Genomic DNA, 17,239 nt, shown 5'->3' with positions numbered 1-17,239 from the left:
GCATTCTGCAGAGCAAATGGAGGAGGAGGTAGCAATTACACAAGAAATTTACTCCTTCTGGAAAGCACGTACCTATGTTAATGTATGTAAGTTCTTATTGTTCCTTCTTCTGCAGCACAACCTCAAGAGTTGACAGAATACGCCTATGTAAATGTGCTGACTCGTGGAGACCTCTCCTCTCTTCACTGGATTGTCTCCCCACTTCGACACTTCCACACAACTAATCCCAGTGTTTTACTTTGCAAAGTCTATTATGCATCTCTCAACTTCCGGGACATTATGCTGGCCACAGGGAAGCTTTCTCCAGATGCTATCCCTGGTGAGTTAAAATTACAGAGGAAGGAAATGTATTTACGTATTGTTGTCTTAGAAATAATTCACATAATCTCTTGAATGTTAGTTTGGTACTGGCTGAAGTGTTATGCCACTTTAGCAAGAAAGCATGCAATTCCATTTTTTTTCATATGGCACAATTAACAAACCATGCTGTGAGGAAATGTTACTGACCTCATTGCATAGATACCAAGTGTGAGGTAAAACAACTTGATGGAGGTTCCAGAGATGGACATGATACATACCAAGGTGAGAATGCTGAAGTTTCGTGCTGCTGAACACGCTTGGCTTTTAAGGAAGAAAAATTTTGCAAAATGAAGTCATTGCCTGTCCGCAAAATGGAGATGATGTTACCTTGCTTCATAGAAGTTAAGAATTAATGTAATGTCTATGAAATGGTTTTTAAAATCTATTTAAAAGAGAGGGGGCAGAACATGTAAAAATTTAGTTCATTGGGAGATTCTTATGAGTGACTTGAGTAGGGCTGGGTTCCCCTTGATGACTGAGCAACCTGGCAGGTGTCCCTGCCCATGGCAAAAGGTTGGAACTGGATGGTCTTTAATGTCCCTTCCAACTCAAACCATTCTATGATTCTGTGGGTGACATAAGTGTCTGCCTAAAATGTGAATTTACAAACATTCAGGTTTTGCAGTATATTTTTGCTGTGATAATCCTTTCTAGTTTACATATCATTATTTTTCAGAGGGACAGAATTGCCTCTGAAACAAGATGTTTTCATGAGATTTCTCAGATGAAAACTGGAAACTAAAGCAGTATTAGCAAGGATAAAGACTTAAGATTTAATGAGACCAAGTCCTTTCCTGCTACTCTTGGAGCAGGAGGTTAACTCTGGGGACTTATGAACTGTGTACACAGTAGATAACTCCCAGCACTCTTTCTGTCTCTGGGGTTCTGACTTTCAGGGGCCGCTGTTGTAGTAAAGGGATTTTAGAAGATAAATTTCCTTTATAAAAGGTGCTAATGTTCTTTCAGGTAACTGGGCTTTGCAGCAATGCATGCTGGGCATGGAGTTCTCGGGACGGGACCTGGCTGGAAGAAGAGTGATGGGATTGCTGCCAGCAAAGGGGCTGGCCACAGTTGTAGACTGTGACAAGAAGTTTCTATGGGAGGTGCCTGAAAACTGGTAGGTCAACTTCTGTTTTCTGGTTAAGGTTTGCCTTTCTGCCTGAGGCTGATCAAACCTGAGTGCTGCACGACAGGGAATGATAACAGGGCTATAGTGTTTGGAGCAACTGTAGGATTTTGGTTCAGATTCAGTGCAGGAGTTCAGTTCTAGTTTTTGTACAGTGGGTGGGTGGCTTGCACAAGGTTCTCATTTCTTTCTGGGGCTCTTAGCTCCACGTGTTTTCAGTATACACTGGGATTTCAGTGTTGGTTATGTTACTGGTTAGTTACTGAAATATTTTTTTAGAATGATGAATCTTGGCTGTGCTTGGTAGCTGTGGTAGTCTGCCCTATGATAGATCAGAGAGTATAAGTGGTTGTCAATCTCAACAGCTTAGCCTTTCCATTGCAGAAAGGCAAATCTCATCAGGAGAATTTACTAATCTCTTTCATTTTACTGTCTAGGACTCTAGAAGAAGCTGCTTCAGTGCCTGTGGTTTATGCCACTGCTTATTATGCTTTGGTGGTTCGAGGTGGTATGAAGAAGGGTGAGAGTATCCTTATTCACTCTGGCTCAGGAGGTGTGGGCCAAGCAGCCATTGCCATTGCCCTGAGCATGGGCTGCCGCGTCTTTGCTACTGTAGGTGAGTACTGAGGGCCCAAAGTTATGGGGAAAAATACAGAGTTATAGATAATAAATAGAGGAAGCGTGTGTGTGCACACATGTGCATACATATATAAGTATACACCTATGTAGGTATATTCTTATTCCCCCCAATATGATCTGCTGTAGCTTTTATCTAGTTTCCAGGCTGAGAACTGGATATATGATAAATACAGCTACTGACTATGTGCTTAAAACTTCCACAACACAGTCAAATTTATCTACCCCTGCACACTATATAATAAAAAGTACGGAAAAAGATCAAGGCTTGTTCCTTTTGGTTTGGTAACATGAATCCAATGCCTATGCATTGAAAGGCTTTGGTCTCTTTCTGGTCCTTGCTCTACCTTATAAATGAGCAGTACCAACCAGACAGCCTTTGTCTTAAGGTTTGACATCTTGAGAGACTGAGAGCTTTGAAACAAGTGATTGATGGCTGCTCACGCCTACAGTCCTTTGGGAAAAGATGTGCAGAGGAAAATGGGCTGTTTCATCATAAAAAAATAAATTACTGTAAGAGTACTGACATCTTTCAACCTATTTTCTACTTCCAGGCTCTACTGAGAAACGTGAGTATCTCCAAGCAAGATTCCCACAGCTGGATGCTAATAGCTTTGCCAGCTCCAGAGACACTACCTTTGAGCAACATATACTGCGAGTTACCAATGGAAAAGGTGAAGTTCAAGAAATATTTTTCCTTTTTTTGTTAGCTGTGCCACATTATGCAGCTGGACATTCTAAAGACAATATGAGTCACTAGAAGACAGGGTTAGGTTCTCGGCAGAGTTGAGTTTATTAAGTAGTTGCTTCTCCTTTCGTTGCAGGTGTCAATCTCGTGTTAAATTCCTTGGCAGAAGAGAAGCTCCAAGCCAGTTTGCGTTGTCTTGCTCGACATGGGCGCTTCTTGGAAATAGGCAAATTTGATCTGTCTAACAACAGTCAGCTTGGTAAGATGGGCACCAGGAAATACATTTCATTAGGTTTTAGCTACTCACCAGCACCCCCAGATCCCTTCCTGCAGGGCTGGTCTCCAGCCAATCCCAGTTTGTACCTGTGTCTGACATTATTTGGTCTCAGGTGCACAATCTGGCATTTGTTAAATTTTATATAATTGATGATTGCCCAATGTTCCGGTCTGTCCAACCCCTGTGCCAAGGCCTGTTGTCCCTCAAGGCAGTCAACAGCATCTACCAGTTTTTTAAGGCACAGGGGCAAAATTAACCTGATTTCTCTTGGTTGGCAAACAAATTTTTGAATGTTATAATGTGATGTATTAGTGAAAAATTACAAGAATGTTCTCCTGTTTTAGAATGATTGCATATAGCAAGTGTTGACAGTCTGCTTTCTTATTCTAATTAAATTTCAAAATCATCTTTTTGGAAAACCTTGCTATGAGGAAGAGTCTCTTGTGGAGATTGACAGGATGCGTTAGGATTCTAGCTCCTCTGTGACTCTAACTCAGCTGTCACTGGACAAAAAAATGTCCTTTTTAATATCAGACTAACCATGATATAGCTTGTCCTCTCAACACACAGTTTTTGTCAGTGGAATTTCTGTTAAACTGATCTGCTTATAAGAGAACAACCTAATGAATATAGCATTTGGAGAGTATATACAAGAATGAGTTTGGAAAATGTAGAATTCAAGCATCTGAGTGCTTTACTCCTGTGACTTACACAGAAATCTTTCTGAAGCAGAAGACAGATTGTTTTGAAATGTCAGCAGCGTCAGGTCATAACCAAGTTGCTTTTTCTAGGAATGGCTCTCTTCCTCAAGAATGTGGCATTTCATGGGATCCTATTAGATTCAATATTTGATGAGGGAAACCAAGAGTGGGAAGTAGTATCAGAGTTGTTGAAGAAAGGCATAAAAGACGGTGTAGTAAAACCCCTGAAGAGTACAGTCTTCAACAAAGAAGATGTAGAATCTGCCTTCAGGTTCATGGCACAAGGAAAACATATTGGCAAAGTTATGATCAAGGTAATGAAACTTTGATTCTCTGATGCATCTGGTATCCTCTGTAGGTGACTGTATTGGATATTTTGATCCATTTTGAGTTGAAATTGTATAACAAAGACAGCACAGGGTCAGTTTTTACTGCTGACACTGTAACAAATGTAGCTGTCAAGTCTCTATGCTGATTCTACAAGGTTCATTCCCATTGACTGAAGGAGCATAGCATGGAAAGATTAAATGTATTGTGTATCTGATTGTAACAACTGTTTTGTTTGTTTGTTTGTTTCCTTTGCGGGGGGGAAGGTCCAAGAAGAAGAAAAGCAATATGCTTTAAGAAAGTCTGAACCAGTGAAAATCTCTGCAATCTCTCGTACCTCCTGTCCACCCACCAAGTCTTACATCATCACAGGGGGCTTAGGAGGATTTGGGCTTGAGTTGGCACAGTGGCTGGTTGAGAGAGGAGCACAGAAGCTCGTACTAACGTCTCGTTCTGGCATACGAACTGGTAAGCAAAAATTGTAAGGGAACAGGGAAACTGACTGCCTTTCAACAGACCTCAGTTTGTAGTTTCTCTCCATTTTTAAGCCTTCTGTTGGCAAATAATAATGTCTTGATCTCTTTTCTTCCCTTTCCTCTGTGTATTATCTCACTTTAAAGAAAATATTGTCCCTTTATTCTAAAGGAGGAAGTATCTTTTAACTTGACCTTTTTTCCAACTACTACTTTCCCCTTTTTATGCTTCCTAATTCTAACAACCCGTTTTCTCCCTCACACAATTTTTCTGCAGCCTTACTTTTTACCCCCTCTGCAAAGTCTGCATTTGGCTACCTCAGTGACTTGTCCAGTGGCTGTAGCATGTTGGATCACATGCCACAAGGAGGGGCCTATAAACTCCTTGTTAAAGATACTCTGTCTCTCAGATTACATGTGTGGATGCTTGCTCTTGCTCCTTAGATAGCACAACTGTAAAGATGGACCCTACTATCTGATAACATCTGTAAGTGTTTTTACTCAGTTTTAAGGTGTTAGTTTGATTACAGTTGCAACGTTGAGATTTCTTATCGGTGATAGTCTTCAGTATTTCCTCATACAATCTCTGTCTCTACAGGTTTCTTCTTTCTTTTGGCAAGCTCACAATTGCACAACTTGCGCAAACACATAGATCAAATATTTCTCAAGTTCAGGCTATGCTCTGTAATCTGTTGCCTTGCTCTAATCTAGCCATTCTTTCCTGTCACAGTACCCGAATTCTTGTTCATTTCCCTTCACGCTTCACTTCTTCCTTCCCCCCCAGCCTTATCACAGAATCACAGAATATGCCTAGTTGGAAGGGACTCACAAGGATCATCGAGTCCTACTCCTAGTGCTGCACCATTCCCATTCCCAAGAGTCACACCATGTGCCTGAGAGTATCGTCCAAATGCTTCTTAAACTCTGTCAGCCTTGGTGCTGTGACCACTTGCCAGGGGAGCCTATTCCAGCATCCAACCACCCTCTCGGTGAAGAACCTCTTTCTAATATCCAACCTAAACTCCCCTGACACAACTTCAGGCCATTCCCTCAGGTCCTGTCACCGGTCACAACAGAGAAGAGATCAGTGCCTGCCCTCCTCTGCCTCTCACAAGGAAGTTGTAACTGCAATGAAGTTTCCCCTCAGTCTCCTCCAGCTGAACACACCAAGTGCCCTCAGCCGCTCCTCACACGGTTTCCCCTCAAGGCCCTTCCCCATCTTTGTTGCCCTCCTTTGGACTCTCTCCAATGGCTTCATATCTTCCTTACATTGCAGTGCCCAAAACTGCCACAATATTGCAGGCAAGGCCGCCCCAGGGCAGAGCAGAGCGGGACAATTCCCTCCCTGGCCTGGCTGGCGATGCTGGGCCTGATGCCCCCAGAACAGGGTTGGCCCTCCTGGCTGCCAGGGCACTGCTGTCTCATGGCCAACTGGCCACCAACCAGGAACCCCCAGGGCCCTTTCCTGGCACTGCTTTCCAGTGTCTCATTCCCCAGTCTGTATGTACACCCAGGGTTGCCCCATCCCAGGGCAGAATCTTGCACTTTCCCTTGTTGAACTTCATACAGTTGGTGATTCTCAGCCCTCTGATCTGTCAAGGTCTCTCTGCAGGGCCTCCCTGCCTTTGAGGGAGTCAACAGCTCCTCCCAGTTTTGCATCATCTGCAGACTTTCTTGGTATCTCTTCTAGTCTGCATGTCCAAGTCATTTATGAAGATGTTGAAGAGCACAAGGCCCAAGACAGAGCCCTGTGGAATCCCACTAGTGACAGGTTAGGGTTACCTCATGTACTGTCATTCTCTGTGCTCGATCCGAGGGCCAATTGCTCGCCCACCACATGATGTGTTTATCCATCTGGGCCGGACAGTTTGTCCAGAAGGATACACTGAGAGACAGTATTGAAAGCTTTACTGAAATCCAAAAAGATTACATCAGCTGGCTTCCCTTGATCAACCAGGTGGGTTGCCTTGCCATAAAAGGAAATCAGGTTGGATAAGCAGGGCTTTTCCTCTCATGAAGCCATGTTGGCTGTGACCAACGACTGCATTGTCTTTCAGGTATTTTTTAATACCTCCCAGAATAATCTTCTCCACAACTTTACCTGGCACTGAAGTGAGATTGGCAGGCCTGTAGTTTTGGGGTCCTCCTTCTTGCCCTTCTTGAAAATCAGGACAACGTTCGCCAGCTTCCAGTCAGCAGGGACCTCTCCGCATTTCCAAGTCTGCTCAAAAATCATTGAGAGAGGTTCTCCCGATTCTGTTCTCCACTTGATCTATTTACAATATTTCTGAAATTCAAGTGATTTCTAGCTACTGGTTTAAGTTTTGGCCAATTTTTCTCTTGTAGCTGAATCAGGAATTATCTAGCTATTCAGTCCTTATCTAGTCAGAAAATAAGGAGCAGGTTAACCAAAGCCTTCTGATTTGGATGCTTCATCTCAGCACTGTCTGCCTTTATTTTTTGTAGGCTACCAGGCTAAACGTGTTAAAGAGTGGAAGGCACTGGGAGTCCAAGTGTTGGTATCTACCAGTGATATTGGAACACTAGAAGGAACACAGCTATTGATAGAAGAAGCTTTGCAGCTTGGACCAGTTGGAGGCATCTTTAATTTGGCTGTGGTAAGTAAGAAAAATGCTCAAGACTTGTAAGAGGCAGCACCCATTCAAGTGACTTTTTTACTGAAGGCAGTCGGGCTTCATACAGTTTTAGTTCTCTGTGTTTCAAAGGACACTATGCTTTGGTTTTACTTGGTGACTAAAGGCTTCTGGATCTGGCCCCTTGACCTGAGAAGCAACAGTATTTGGCCAGCAAGTTCAGTTCTGTGATAAGACAAATGTTGTCCAGGATCTCTGGGGACAGGAAAAATCCCACTTAGAACTTGCGAAAATTGTTGCTGTGGCAGTACTGAAAAAATACTGCAAAAAAGCAGACTTAGCAAAAGCCATGGTGTCATATTTTGGGATATTCAGGATATGTCTGTACTGCGAAGTTACAAAAATACATTGTATAGAGATATCCTCTCATATCTGAAGCCTTGTGCCATATTTAAACAGAAACTGGAGATACTGAACCTGCACCTTCTTTTTTTAATCTCTCCTCCCACCCCCCCCATAGGTCCTTAGAGATGGCATGATTGAAAATCAAACCCCTGAATTATTCTGGGAGGTCAACAAGCCCAAGTATTCAGGCACCCTTCATTTGGATTGGTAAGTGTCTGTAGAAGGGACAAATAATAACTGCTTTTATGATGGTCACAGAAGTGGTCAAACTTAGTTGTTTTAGTCTTGCACTAGCCTTCCTCGGTAACATAGTTAGCAAGTTTTTCTGATGAGGTTTCTCTCTCCTGCTCTGCTCCCAGGGTGACTCGTAAGAAGTGTCCAGATCTGGACTATTTTGTTGTGTTCTCCTCTGTAAGCTGTGGAAGAGGTAATGCTGGGCAAAGTAATTATGGCTTTGCCAATTCTACCATGGAGCGTATCTGTGAGCAGAGACATCATGATGGACTCCCAGGTAAGATGACTTTACTCATTGCGCAGAATAATCTCTCTCACCAAACATCCAGGTGAGAACCAGCTCACCAGAGACTTGCGCACTTACCTGGAGTGATAATGAATGTTGAAGGCTGTTTTCCCCTCCCAACTGTTATCCTGAATCATTCATGTGTGAATGAACACTGACCATTTAACAGCACAAAGGAAATGCAGGCCTTAGCTTAGCTGGTTTTTAACTCCGTTTTGTTGCTGCCACAACATTGTGTTTTAATTAGAAGGCTTAGTGTGTTCTTTGTTCTGATTTCTCCTCCAGGCCTGGCAATCCAGTGGGGAGCCATTGGTGATGTAGGTATCTTGCTGAAGACAATGGGAAACAAAGACATTGTGGTGGGGGGAACGATTCCCCAGCAAATCAGCTCATGCCTGGAGGTGCTCGATATCTTCCTGAATCAACCTCATCCTGTCATGTCCAGTTTTGTCCTAGCAGAGAAGGTCTCTGTGAAAGCTGAAGGAGGCAGTCAACGGGATCTTGTAGAAGCTGTTGCTCACATCCTGGGTAAGTGCTCTCACTCAAGCACTGCTGAGCAGTGTCTACCATCTCATTGCTTTTGGAAAGCAGTGGTGCTGCTGTAGATGCTCTGTTCAGCATCTCCTCCTGATTTCCTGTGGTGTGGGTATGTTGTTGTTGTGAGACTGTTTGCTTTTTTTTTTCTTTTTTCATTTACAGTGCTCCTTCTCTCCAGTAATCACTTGGTTTCTTGTATGGGCTTTTCTCCCTTACTGTGTTTACATACGCACGCACATATACTCCAGTGTCTTGAGTTTTATTTAAAGTGGACTGGTACTTCTCTCCAATGGAGAATCAACAGGAACAGCCTCCAAAAGCAAAATTCTGGGACAGTATATAATAGGGCAAATACATTACTTACTTTCTGAGTACTATTCCAGCTTTCAAACATTCACCTTGGAATGTCCCCATGCTGCAAAAAGTAGCTTTTCTGTACTAAGTGGCTAACTGGTAGTGTATTCACTAAGCAGCTGTCTGTCATCCCATGTGAACTTCTAGTAACCACAGCTTAAATATGTGTTACAGGTGCCATGTCCTGTCTGTATTGAACTTGCTTCCTTTTACCATTGTGTCCCCTATTTTTATGTTGAAAGGGAATAATCTCTGTCAACTCTATCTACTGTGTCCTACTTCAGTTATCTCTTTTGCAGACAGAAGTGTGTATTGATCCTTTGTTTTCTACCAAAAGAGGTACTGATAAATAAAAGACAGTCTCCTGAGTGGTATTTAAAGACTTGTGTGCAGTTCACTGACAGCACATCTGGCCTCTGAGAGCAGACATGGCTTTTATAACCAGCTGTAGGGTTAGCTTGGAAGGAGGAAGTGTGAAGACAACAAAGGGAGAAGCTAGTAACGAAGCCTAATGGTGGGAAGGGTGGCATCATGGGGCAGCACAAGGGGGAGGATAGGGCAAAGAGCTGTAGATGCAGGTGTTACTCTAAGAGGCTTTTTACAGGTAAGACCTGTATGTGTTATTATGAGAGGCCTTTTACAGGTAAGGAAAGGATGAGATATTGAACATTGTGAAAATTGAAGGGGAAAAGGCAATGAAGGCTAGAGGAATCATGTCCTCCTCCAGTGTGAAAGACATTGTATTGCAATCACCCATCATTGACACTGATAACTTTCATCTCATATTGTAGATCGGGATTAGTTGCATAAAGTTTAGGACTGCAGTTTCAGTTAGAGCCCCCAGTATGTGAAATTTGTCTAGCTGACTAACTGCTCAGGACTCGGTCTAGAGCTGATGTGAAAATGTTCACAGCTATTTATCTGGGACTGATGTATCCCCTGTCATAAATCTGAGCACATTTAATGTGTACTCTAAAGACTAGATCCCGTATGACAAGATGTGGGTTGTAGAAGAGGTAACTTGTGAAAGTATTAGATGATCCTGAAAGGTAATTCTCTGTAGCTGCAGTTTATTGAGATTTTAGGAGAAAAAAGGAAGTGAAGAAGGCTGCTAGAGAGGCCTAGAGCTGAAAAGAAACTGCTAGTGTGCTGTTTTGTTCTCAGGTGTCCGTGATGTGAGTAGTCTGAATGCTGACAGTTCCTTGGCTGACTTGGGCTTGGATTCCTTGATGGGAGTGGAGGTGCGCCAGACACTGGAGAGAGACTATGACATCGTTATGACCATGAGAGAAATTCGCCTCCTTACAATCAACAAACTGCGTGAACTTTCTTCCAAGTCCAAGACACCAGAGGGTACAGTGTCTTGATTAGGGTTGCTACCAGTCACCTGAGTCCAAATAATTAAGCTTGCAATCCATTGCTTTCAGTCTAAGTGACATAAACCTCGGTTGGATAATGAAATAAGGTTATAGCTGAATGGCTTTTAAGTGACAGACATGTCACAGGAGTGTATTGACCACTGGGTCAGACCCATCGTTCCTGGGGGCAGGGTGTAAGAGCAAGTGTGAAAGCTGCTTTCTTGCCTGGCTAGCATCTGCATGCATGAGTACTCTTACATGGCTGTGTGCACGATGCAGTTTGAGACCTTTTACTTCTCTGGGGAATAAACAATGTAATGTCATGCTTATAGTAAGCTAAAAGCATGTGCCCTTGCTGCAGAGAAACTGACAATAGGAAGATCCTTATGTCTGTGTCTTGATGATGTGCTGAGCCAATGGGCTAATCTAGAGTAGCCCTGAGGTTCTCCTTTAGGACTATGGCTACGTGACCAAGACTGATCCTGAAGCTAATTGTGTTTGGTGTGCTTTCCTTCAAAGAGCTGAAGTCGTCCCCACTGACGAAGACAGGCCTGGGCGAACCTCCAAAACTAGATTTGAACAACTTGTTAGTGAACCCAGAAGGGCCAACCATCACCCGTCTCAATGATGTTCAGAGCACAGAGCGCCCTCTTTTCCTTGTTCACCCCATTGAAGGATCCATTGCAGTTTTCTACACTCTCGCCTCCAGACTTCACATGCCCTGCTATGGGCTCCAGTGTACAAAAGGTACCTCAGTTCTTCAGCACTTTAAATGCAAACATAACGTTCTGAACTGTAGTTGCTTTACAGAGAGTGCTTTGTTTCTAGACTATTAAACTCTGAGGGACAAGTATTAGGGCCTATTAGTCTGCATAGGGTCACGTCAAACATCCCCAAGTATCGAGAGGAATAATAGGTTAGATTGAAAAGCTTATGTATGGGGAAAAAAGAGGCATACTATTCCACCTGTCCTCAGAAAGCAGGAGTATTACTACTGGTTTTCCAAAACGCAAGTTTTTAACCATAATTTAGTAATTTACCTGCACAATAACCTGAATGTTTCCAACAGGGTTGTTTCTGAGTGTGTGAAAACATATTTGTCTCTGCCAGTGTCTTTTCACCAGAGTCTGTTTCTAACTCGCTTCCGTGTTCTAGCTGCTCCCTTGGACAGCATCCAGAGCCTGGCAGCCTATTACATTGACTGCATGAAGCAGATCCAGCCTGAAGGGCCTTACCGCATCGCTGGATACTCCTTCGGTGCCTGTGTAGCCTTTGAAATGTGCTCCCAGCTGCAAGCACAACAAAATGCTTCCCATGCACTCAACAGTTTATTCCTCTTTGATGGGTCTCATTCCTTTGTGGCAGCATATACTCAGGTAAGGGACACAAAGAAAATCTTCTGTCTGGGGACCATCCTCTCTCATTAGGGCTCCCGTTCTTGGAGCTTAGTATTCTAGATATGAGCAATCTGAAAAGCTGACAGCCTTCTTGACAGAGAAGTTGGGACACAGCTGTAGGCAGTGGATGCTTTAGAGGTGGCTGAAGGGTAGTAGCGTATGACGAGTCGTCTTCATTAATTGGCAAGAGCTCAGGCACAAGTGTTGCTCTTGCTATGATAAATCATAATATTAGTATGTCTTCTGGAAGATCCTGGTGTCTGCAAGTCAAGATCCTCGTGTAGTGGTGCTAGGAAACCTTGCTTTAAGGCTTCCCTTCCATTTGCATTGTACTTTCTAGACAATACTTGGCTCTTGGCAATTGCCACCTCTGGATTTGCTTCCTAATCTCTCCTCAAGGGACTCCCCCCTCCCTTTTTTCCCCAGTTCATACCCTTTGTTCTTAATTGTTTTTATCTGACTTTCAGGATCAGGCACATCCCTTTCACGTTCATATTGTGTTCTTCTCTTTTCCAGAGCTACAGGGCCAAACTGACCCAAGGAAATGAGGCTGCATTGGAGACTGAAGCATTATGTGCCTTTGTTCAGCAATTTACAGGCACTGAATACAATAAGGTAATCTTTCTTATTTTTTTATATATATGTGTGTGTGTATATATCTATCTTAAAAAGTGTGTGTGTATAAATATATATATATAAAAGTAGATACATATATTTCTTAATATTGCACAAGAGGGGTGTGGTTTGTTGCCTAATGGAGATGGATTCTGAGCTATTGAGACTAATGTAAAAAAATGTCAATATTTCCAGCTGCTGGAGGTTCTTCTGCCCCTGAAAGATCTGGAGGCTCGTGTGAATGCTGCTGTAGACCTGATAACTGAAATTCATACAAACATCAATCGCGAAGCACTCAGCTTTGCTGCTACTTCATTTTACCATAAACTGAAGGCTGCTGACAAGTATATACCAGACTCCAAGTATCATGGGAATGTGACACTGATGCGGGCAAAGTCTCACAATGAATATGAGGAAGGTCTGGGAAGAGACTACAAACTCTCAGAGGTCAGTCTCAGGCCCAGTGGTGACTGTTGAGTTTCTCCTGATATTTGGGGGATCCAAAGAAAAGCATGGAAAATCATTATCCTTATTGAGGAAAAATGGACAAAACCAACCTGAAAGAAATTCTCGCTCTGCAGCTATTGTGCTCTAACAAGAATTAGAAGTCCCAAAAAGCAAATGCATTGATTGGTTCCAGGCATTTTCTGTGGGTAATGAGGGCCAGAAGGTCAAGCTTCTATAGTGGATAATGTTTTCTACAGCTGATTCTTGCAGCCCTCTAGAATTACTTTGGATAATAAAGATGTTAAAATAGAGTAACTTTTAGTCTTCTTTCCCTATAGATCCTAAAGTTTGTCCACTGAATGGGGGAAGCCTCCTAAAGAGCAAGTGTCAGCCTTCTGACAGTAAAGGCGGCTTTTTCTCAGTTACCTTTTCTGGACCACTTAGAAGTTCGTAGTTAGCTGTGGGTTTCTTGTGGGCCTAAAAAAAGTAGGGTTGTGGCCTGTAGTCCTGGTAAGGTCACTATTCTATAGCGCCTGCTCACATACAAGGGTTGAGTGTCTTATGGTACAAATGCCAGGGAAAAGGAAGTGATTTTCAGAATTCTCTTCCTGTTTCTGGCATCTCCTATCTTTTCAAACTTCTAACTTTAGTCATTATTGATTCCAGGCTAACTTACATGTTCTTAAGGTTACATAATGACCTTAAAGGAAGACTTATGGTGGTGGGAGAAAGATAGTGAGGAAGGGGGGTGTTTATTTGGTTTTCTTAAGGGCTTGGAAGTAGCTACTTTATCATTATTCTTTGATATTGTAGGTAAATTATTCTTTTGGTACCAGGTTGGCTAAATTCCTGCCCAGATTATATTTGAGTGGACTGCCTGCCAGGCTGTCACACTACTGTGCTTTAAAACAGTGCTTTTAAACCACTACCGTGGTTCCAAACAGTGCCCTGCAGCCGAGCTATGAAAATGTGTCAGGGTAAAACTGGTGCTGTTTTTAACTGAATTTAGTAGAGACAGTGGTGTAAACTATGAGTAACTTAAAAGACTGACAAACCCAAACCAGCTAGATGAACAACTGGTTGTAAATTGTGAATGAAAAGTTGGGATTTTTTGTGTCTCTGCAGGTATGTGATGGGAAAGTATCTGTCCACGTTGTTGAAGGGGATCACCGCACCTTGCTGGAGGGAGTTGGTGTTGAATCGATTATTGGGATCATCCACAGCTCACTGGCAGAGCCACGTGTCAGTGTCAGGGAGGGTTAACTTCTGCTTACTCACTGTCAGTGAAGAAAATGCCAACGACATTCCTAGTTATGACAGACCCCAAGGAACTCTTCCTATTGTTCAACATCTCATCTGCTCTGCTGCCAGAACTGGGAAGTCCAGCTGTACTCGACTGGTCTTTTTCTCTCTCTCTCTTGCTTATCTTTTCCCAACTTTTATGGGTTCTATCTCTTTCCTTTCCTATGCTGTTTTCCCCCTAGTAACCCTGTCTGTGTAACTGTAGTGCTGTGACTCTGTCACTGTGCACTGCTATGAGGGTTCCCCCTGATGGTTGCTTCCTACACCCTTGGCAGTATGAAAAACAAATCTAGGAGTAGATTTCTTGTGCTCTATATTGTTTTTGTCTTAACAGTATTCCAAAGGGTATGTGATAGCACTTGTTGACCAAGCCTAGTGAGCAGAGAGAGGAGTGGAGCTGCAGCTGATTTTGGAGATACTTTTTGTCTGTGAAGAATCTGTCTGCAGTTTAGGTCAGAAAGAGAATTCCATTGAGGGTTTTGTAACTATATTTTTTAATTTGCTATATTCTAAGTATTTATTGTGTCAAACCAGAGACTTCTTACTTGGTTTTAATTTATCATGGGTTATAGGAGAAAAGAAACATCCCTTTTTGGAGGGGAAGATTTATCCTACAAAGGAAACTTGCCCATTTGTTAAACAGAAGTGCATCTTTGAAATAGTCTGGTTTCTTGTTTGGTTAGTTCTTTTTTCTCCCACTGCCCTGCCCTATTCGGAAAGGAAAAGGTAGAAAGAAAAATTCTTGCCATCATCCACTCTTCTTAGGAGAGAGGGGCCTGGGGGGATAGGGTGGATGATTTGACAGATGCCCCTGTATTGAACAGCCTTAACTTGGGCAAAGGTGTTCCTAGGCCGGTACTTTGTATTTATGCAAGGTTCTGTGCCCTCCTGTATCAGAACCTTAGTAAAGCATCAAGATTATTGCTTTACCTTATTCCCTCCCACCTCCAGTCTCAACACCCAACCAAACGATTGGAATGTGGGGGCAGGGAATAGAATTCCTTAACAACTGAATTAATCCTCCCACCCCTCCTCTCATATAACCAAAGCTCAGGCAAACATACAAGTATCTAAGAAGCCCCGGTATATTTTATTTACCACAGGGCTTGCTTACGCCTTGTGTATTCATTTTCCTTTCAGTAATGAGACTGGAGATCCCACATAAGTTAGCCAAGTAATCAGTTTGATGGTATGATTTTAAAACATAGTACCTTTTTAAAGGAAAATTGCATAAAATTCAATTGAAAAATTTCTTGCCTTTGCTATGCTGAATCTGTCCTTTCCGAAATCAGTAAATCCTTGCTACACTTATGATACAGAGGAGACCTGGATAGCAACAAAGCACCAACTAGGAGGAGCTATTGTGCCTCTCAGAACTGCTGTAAAACCCCAGTTTGCTCCATCTTCATCCCCCAGTGAAGCATCTTGGTAGTACAGGAGCATTCCAGTGACAGGAACAGATGGCTCTTCACTGCAGGTTCTGACCTAGTGTCTTTTGCTTATACCACCCTCTGTTGATAGTGGCTGGGTTAACTGGTTTTAGTTTTATAAAGTATTTCTTTTGTGAAATCTGAAATAAAACAACATAATGTCAGCTTAAACCATTTTGAAATGTCTTGTTCTTTTTTTTCTTGGTTTTTTTTCTTTTAATTAATACTTTTTGGTCTGAAGAGTGTCTTTTTCTCTTTGGCTTTCCTAGTATTAAACAGAATTGATCACTGGTTGGCTTTTTGTCTTATTTTCTACCACCATTTCTTAATGTCGTGTTTCACCTGGAATCTCTCATTTCTTGGTATCAAGCAAAAACTGCTGCTGGCATATCTGATTTGGAGTCTAGAGAAATAATAATAAAGACTTAGTATACTGGAGCATGGCTTCTTGTTGCCATGATTTTGGTACCTTAGATACAATCAATATACAACCACAATATTGAAGTGAAAAGTCCCAGCCTCTAATTCAGGCTCTTGTGGTATTGGACAAGCCATAAATGCTCCTGCCTCAGTTTCCTGATCTGTAAAATGGGACAACAGCATCTACCTCAGGGTCAGTGAGAGGGTTAGACAGACAATGGGTGTAAATGCTGTGAAGTTTTAGGTGTGAGGACTAGGTGTTAGAAGGAGAAAAGTGGGTAACATGGGCAGGGCACGTGCCTTACAGCTGCAAAGAATCCAGTGCTGGAGTGGCTATGAACTGTGTGCATTCCATGGGGCTTCATCAGATCTCCTGTACCCTGTCCCTGCACATATTGGCACAGGGTACTACATAAAACACATGGGGACTGGTTGGTTTGGTTTAACTACTGGCAGTGTTGTGAGCCTGAAAAAAAGGAGTTGAAAGAATCCCACTTGTCTTGGTTGTGTTGAAAACCTAGAAGGAAAAAGAAAGGAGTAATTAAACTTTGGGCAAACAGGTACAATATTTCTCTACTAAAGTGTTTAATGTCTCTGAATGAGTTGTGTGGAGGGAGCAAGGACTAATGCTGTCCCATCCATCAGAGCAAGATTTGGACAAGTTCTCTGTATAACAAATGTGCATGGTTTCATGCTTGAAGATACTGGTTTAGTCATAGAAGGATCAAGCATTACTGACAGCTTATATGCTCTCAGTGTTCTTATGGTGGTTATTTGAAAAGCAGAAGGTTGTTTGGTTTGGTTTGTTTTTTTCCCATAATTGTCTAGTTATGAGCTGCTCCCCTGTTAAACCATTACGTAACTGGCTGCTGAATTCAGCGTGCCAAAAAAAAAAACCTTATTAGTGCTGGTACTGCCTGTTGTTTCTCAGTAGCCCATCAGACAGCCAGAGGTAGTATAATAATATCAGAATGCAAAATCCAATACTGCAGTTGCTTGTTTTGAGAAGACAAGGGCAGAAGTCTTTCACACCTACTCTGTGAACGTGAAGTGGGGACTCTTGTCAGCTGATATATTCCATCTTCCTTTTCAGCTACCTTCTCATAGGTTAAGACCATGCTGGTCTTAATCTCAAGACTGAAGAACAGTCCTCTGACCCTATATACTTATTAGACAGAAGAAGTAGAGAAGTTTTCTGGTGCTGAGATGGAGGTCAAGTAAAACCCAAAAGATTTAAGGTAGAATAGTGATAAAGGAAGTAGGTGTTTGTTT

General features: G+C 42.5%; 1 protein-coding gene across 1 annotated transcript in view; it reads left to right on the top strand.

The window, feature by feature from the left end:
- The window catches only part of FASN (fatty acid synthase), a 43,355-nt gene extending 27,633 nt beyond the window's left edge, over window positions 1-15,722 (top strand). The window contains exons 27-43 of the mRNA XM_027705243.1: window positions 116-319; window positions 1,327-1,477; window positions 1,924-2,102; window positions 2,677-2,796; window positions 2,947-3,069; window positions 3,879-4,102; window positions 4,382-4,583; window positions 7,055-7,206; window positions 7,703-7,794; window positions 7,947-8,098; window positions 8,393-8,635; window positions 10,163-10,351; window positions 10,876-11,103; window positions 11,512-11,732; window positions 12,270-12,368; window positions 12,564-12,815; window positions 13,941-15,722. Coding sequence (XP_027561044.1) covers window positions 116-319; window positions 1,327-1,477; window positions 1,924-2,102; window positions 2,677-2,796; window positions 2,947-3,069; window positions 3,879-4,102; window positions 4,382-4,583; window positions 7,055-7,206; window positions 7,703-7,794; window positions 7,947-8,098; window positions 8,393-8,635; window positions 10,163-10,351; window positions 10,876-11,103; window positions 11,512-11,732; window positions 12,270-12,368; window positions 12,564-12,815; window positions 13,941-14,078 — 2,969 coding nt within the window. The 3' untranslated portion in view covers window positions 14,079-15,722. The remainder of the gene's footprint in view (window positions 1-115; window positions 320-1,326; window positions 1,478-1,923; window positions 2,103-2,676; window positions 2,797-2,946; window positions 3,070-3,878; window positions 4,103-4,381; window positions 4,584-7,054; window positions 7,207-7,702; window positions 7,795-7,946; window positions 8,099-8,392; window positions 8,636-10,162; window positions 10,352-10,875; window positions 11,104-11,511; window positions 11,733-12,269; window positions 12,369-12,563; window positions 12,816-13,940) is intronic.
- Window positions 15,723-17,239: the final 1,517 nt, after the last annotated feature.

Source organism: Neopelma chrysocephalum, unplaced genomic scaffold, assembly GCF_003984885.1.
Source record: "Neopelma chrysocephalum unplaced genomic scaffold, ASM398488v2 Primary Assembly neopelma1_321, whole genome shotgun sequence".
In the NCBI taxonomy this organism is placed as follows: domain Eukaryota; kingdom Metazoa; phylum Chordata; class Aves; order Passeriformes; family Pipridae; genus Neopelma; species Neopelma chrysocephalum.
This window is presented reverse-complemented; position numbering and strand designations above follow the sequence as displayed.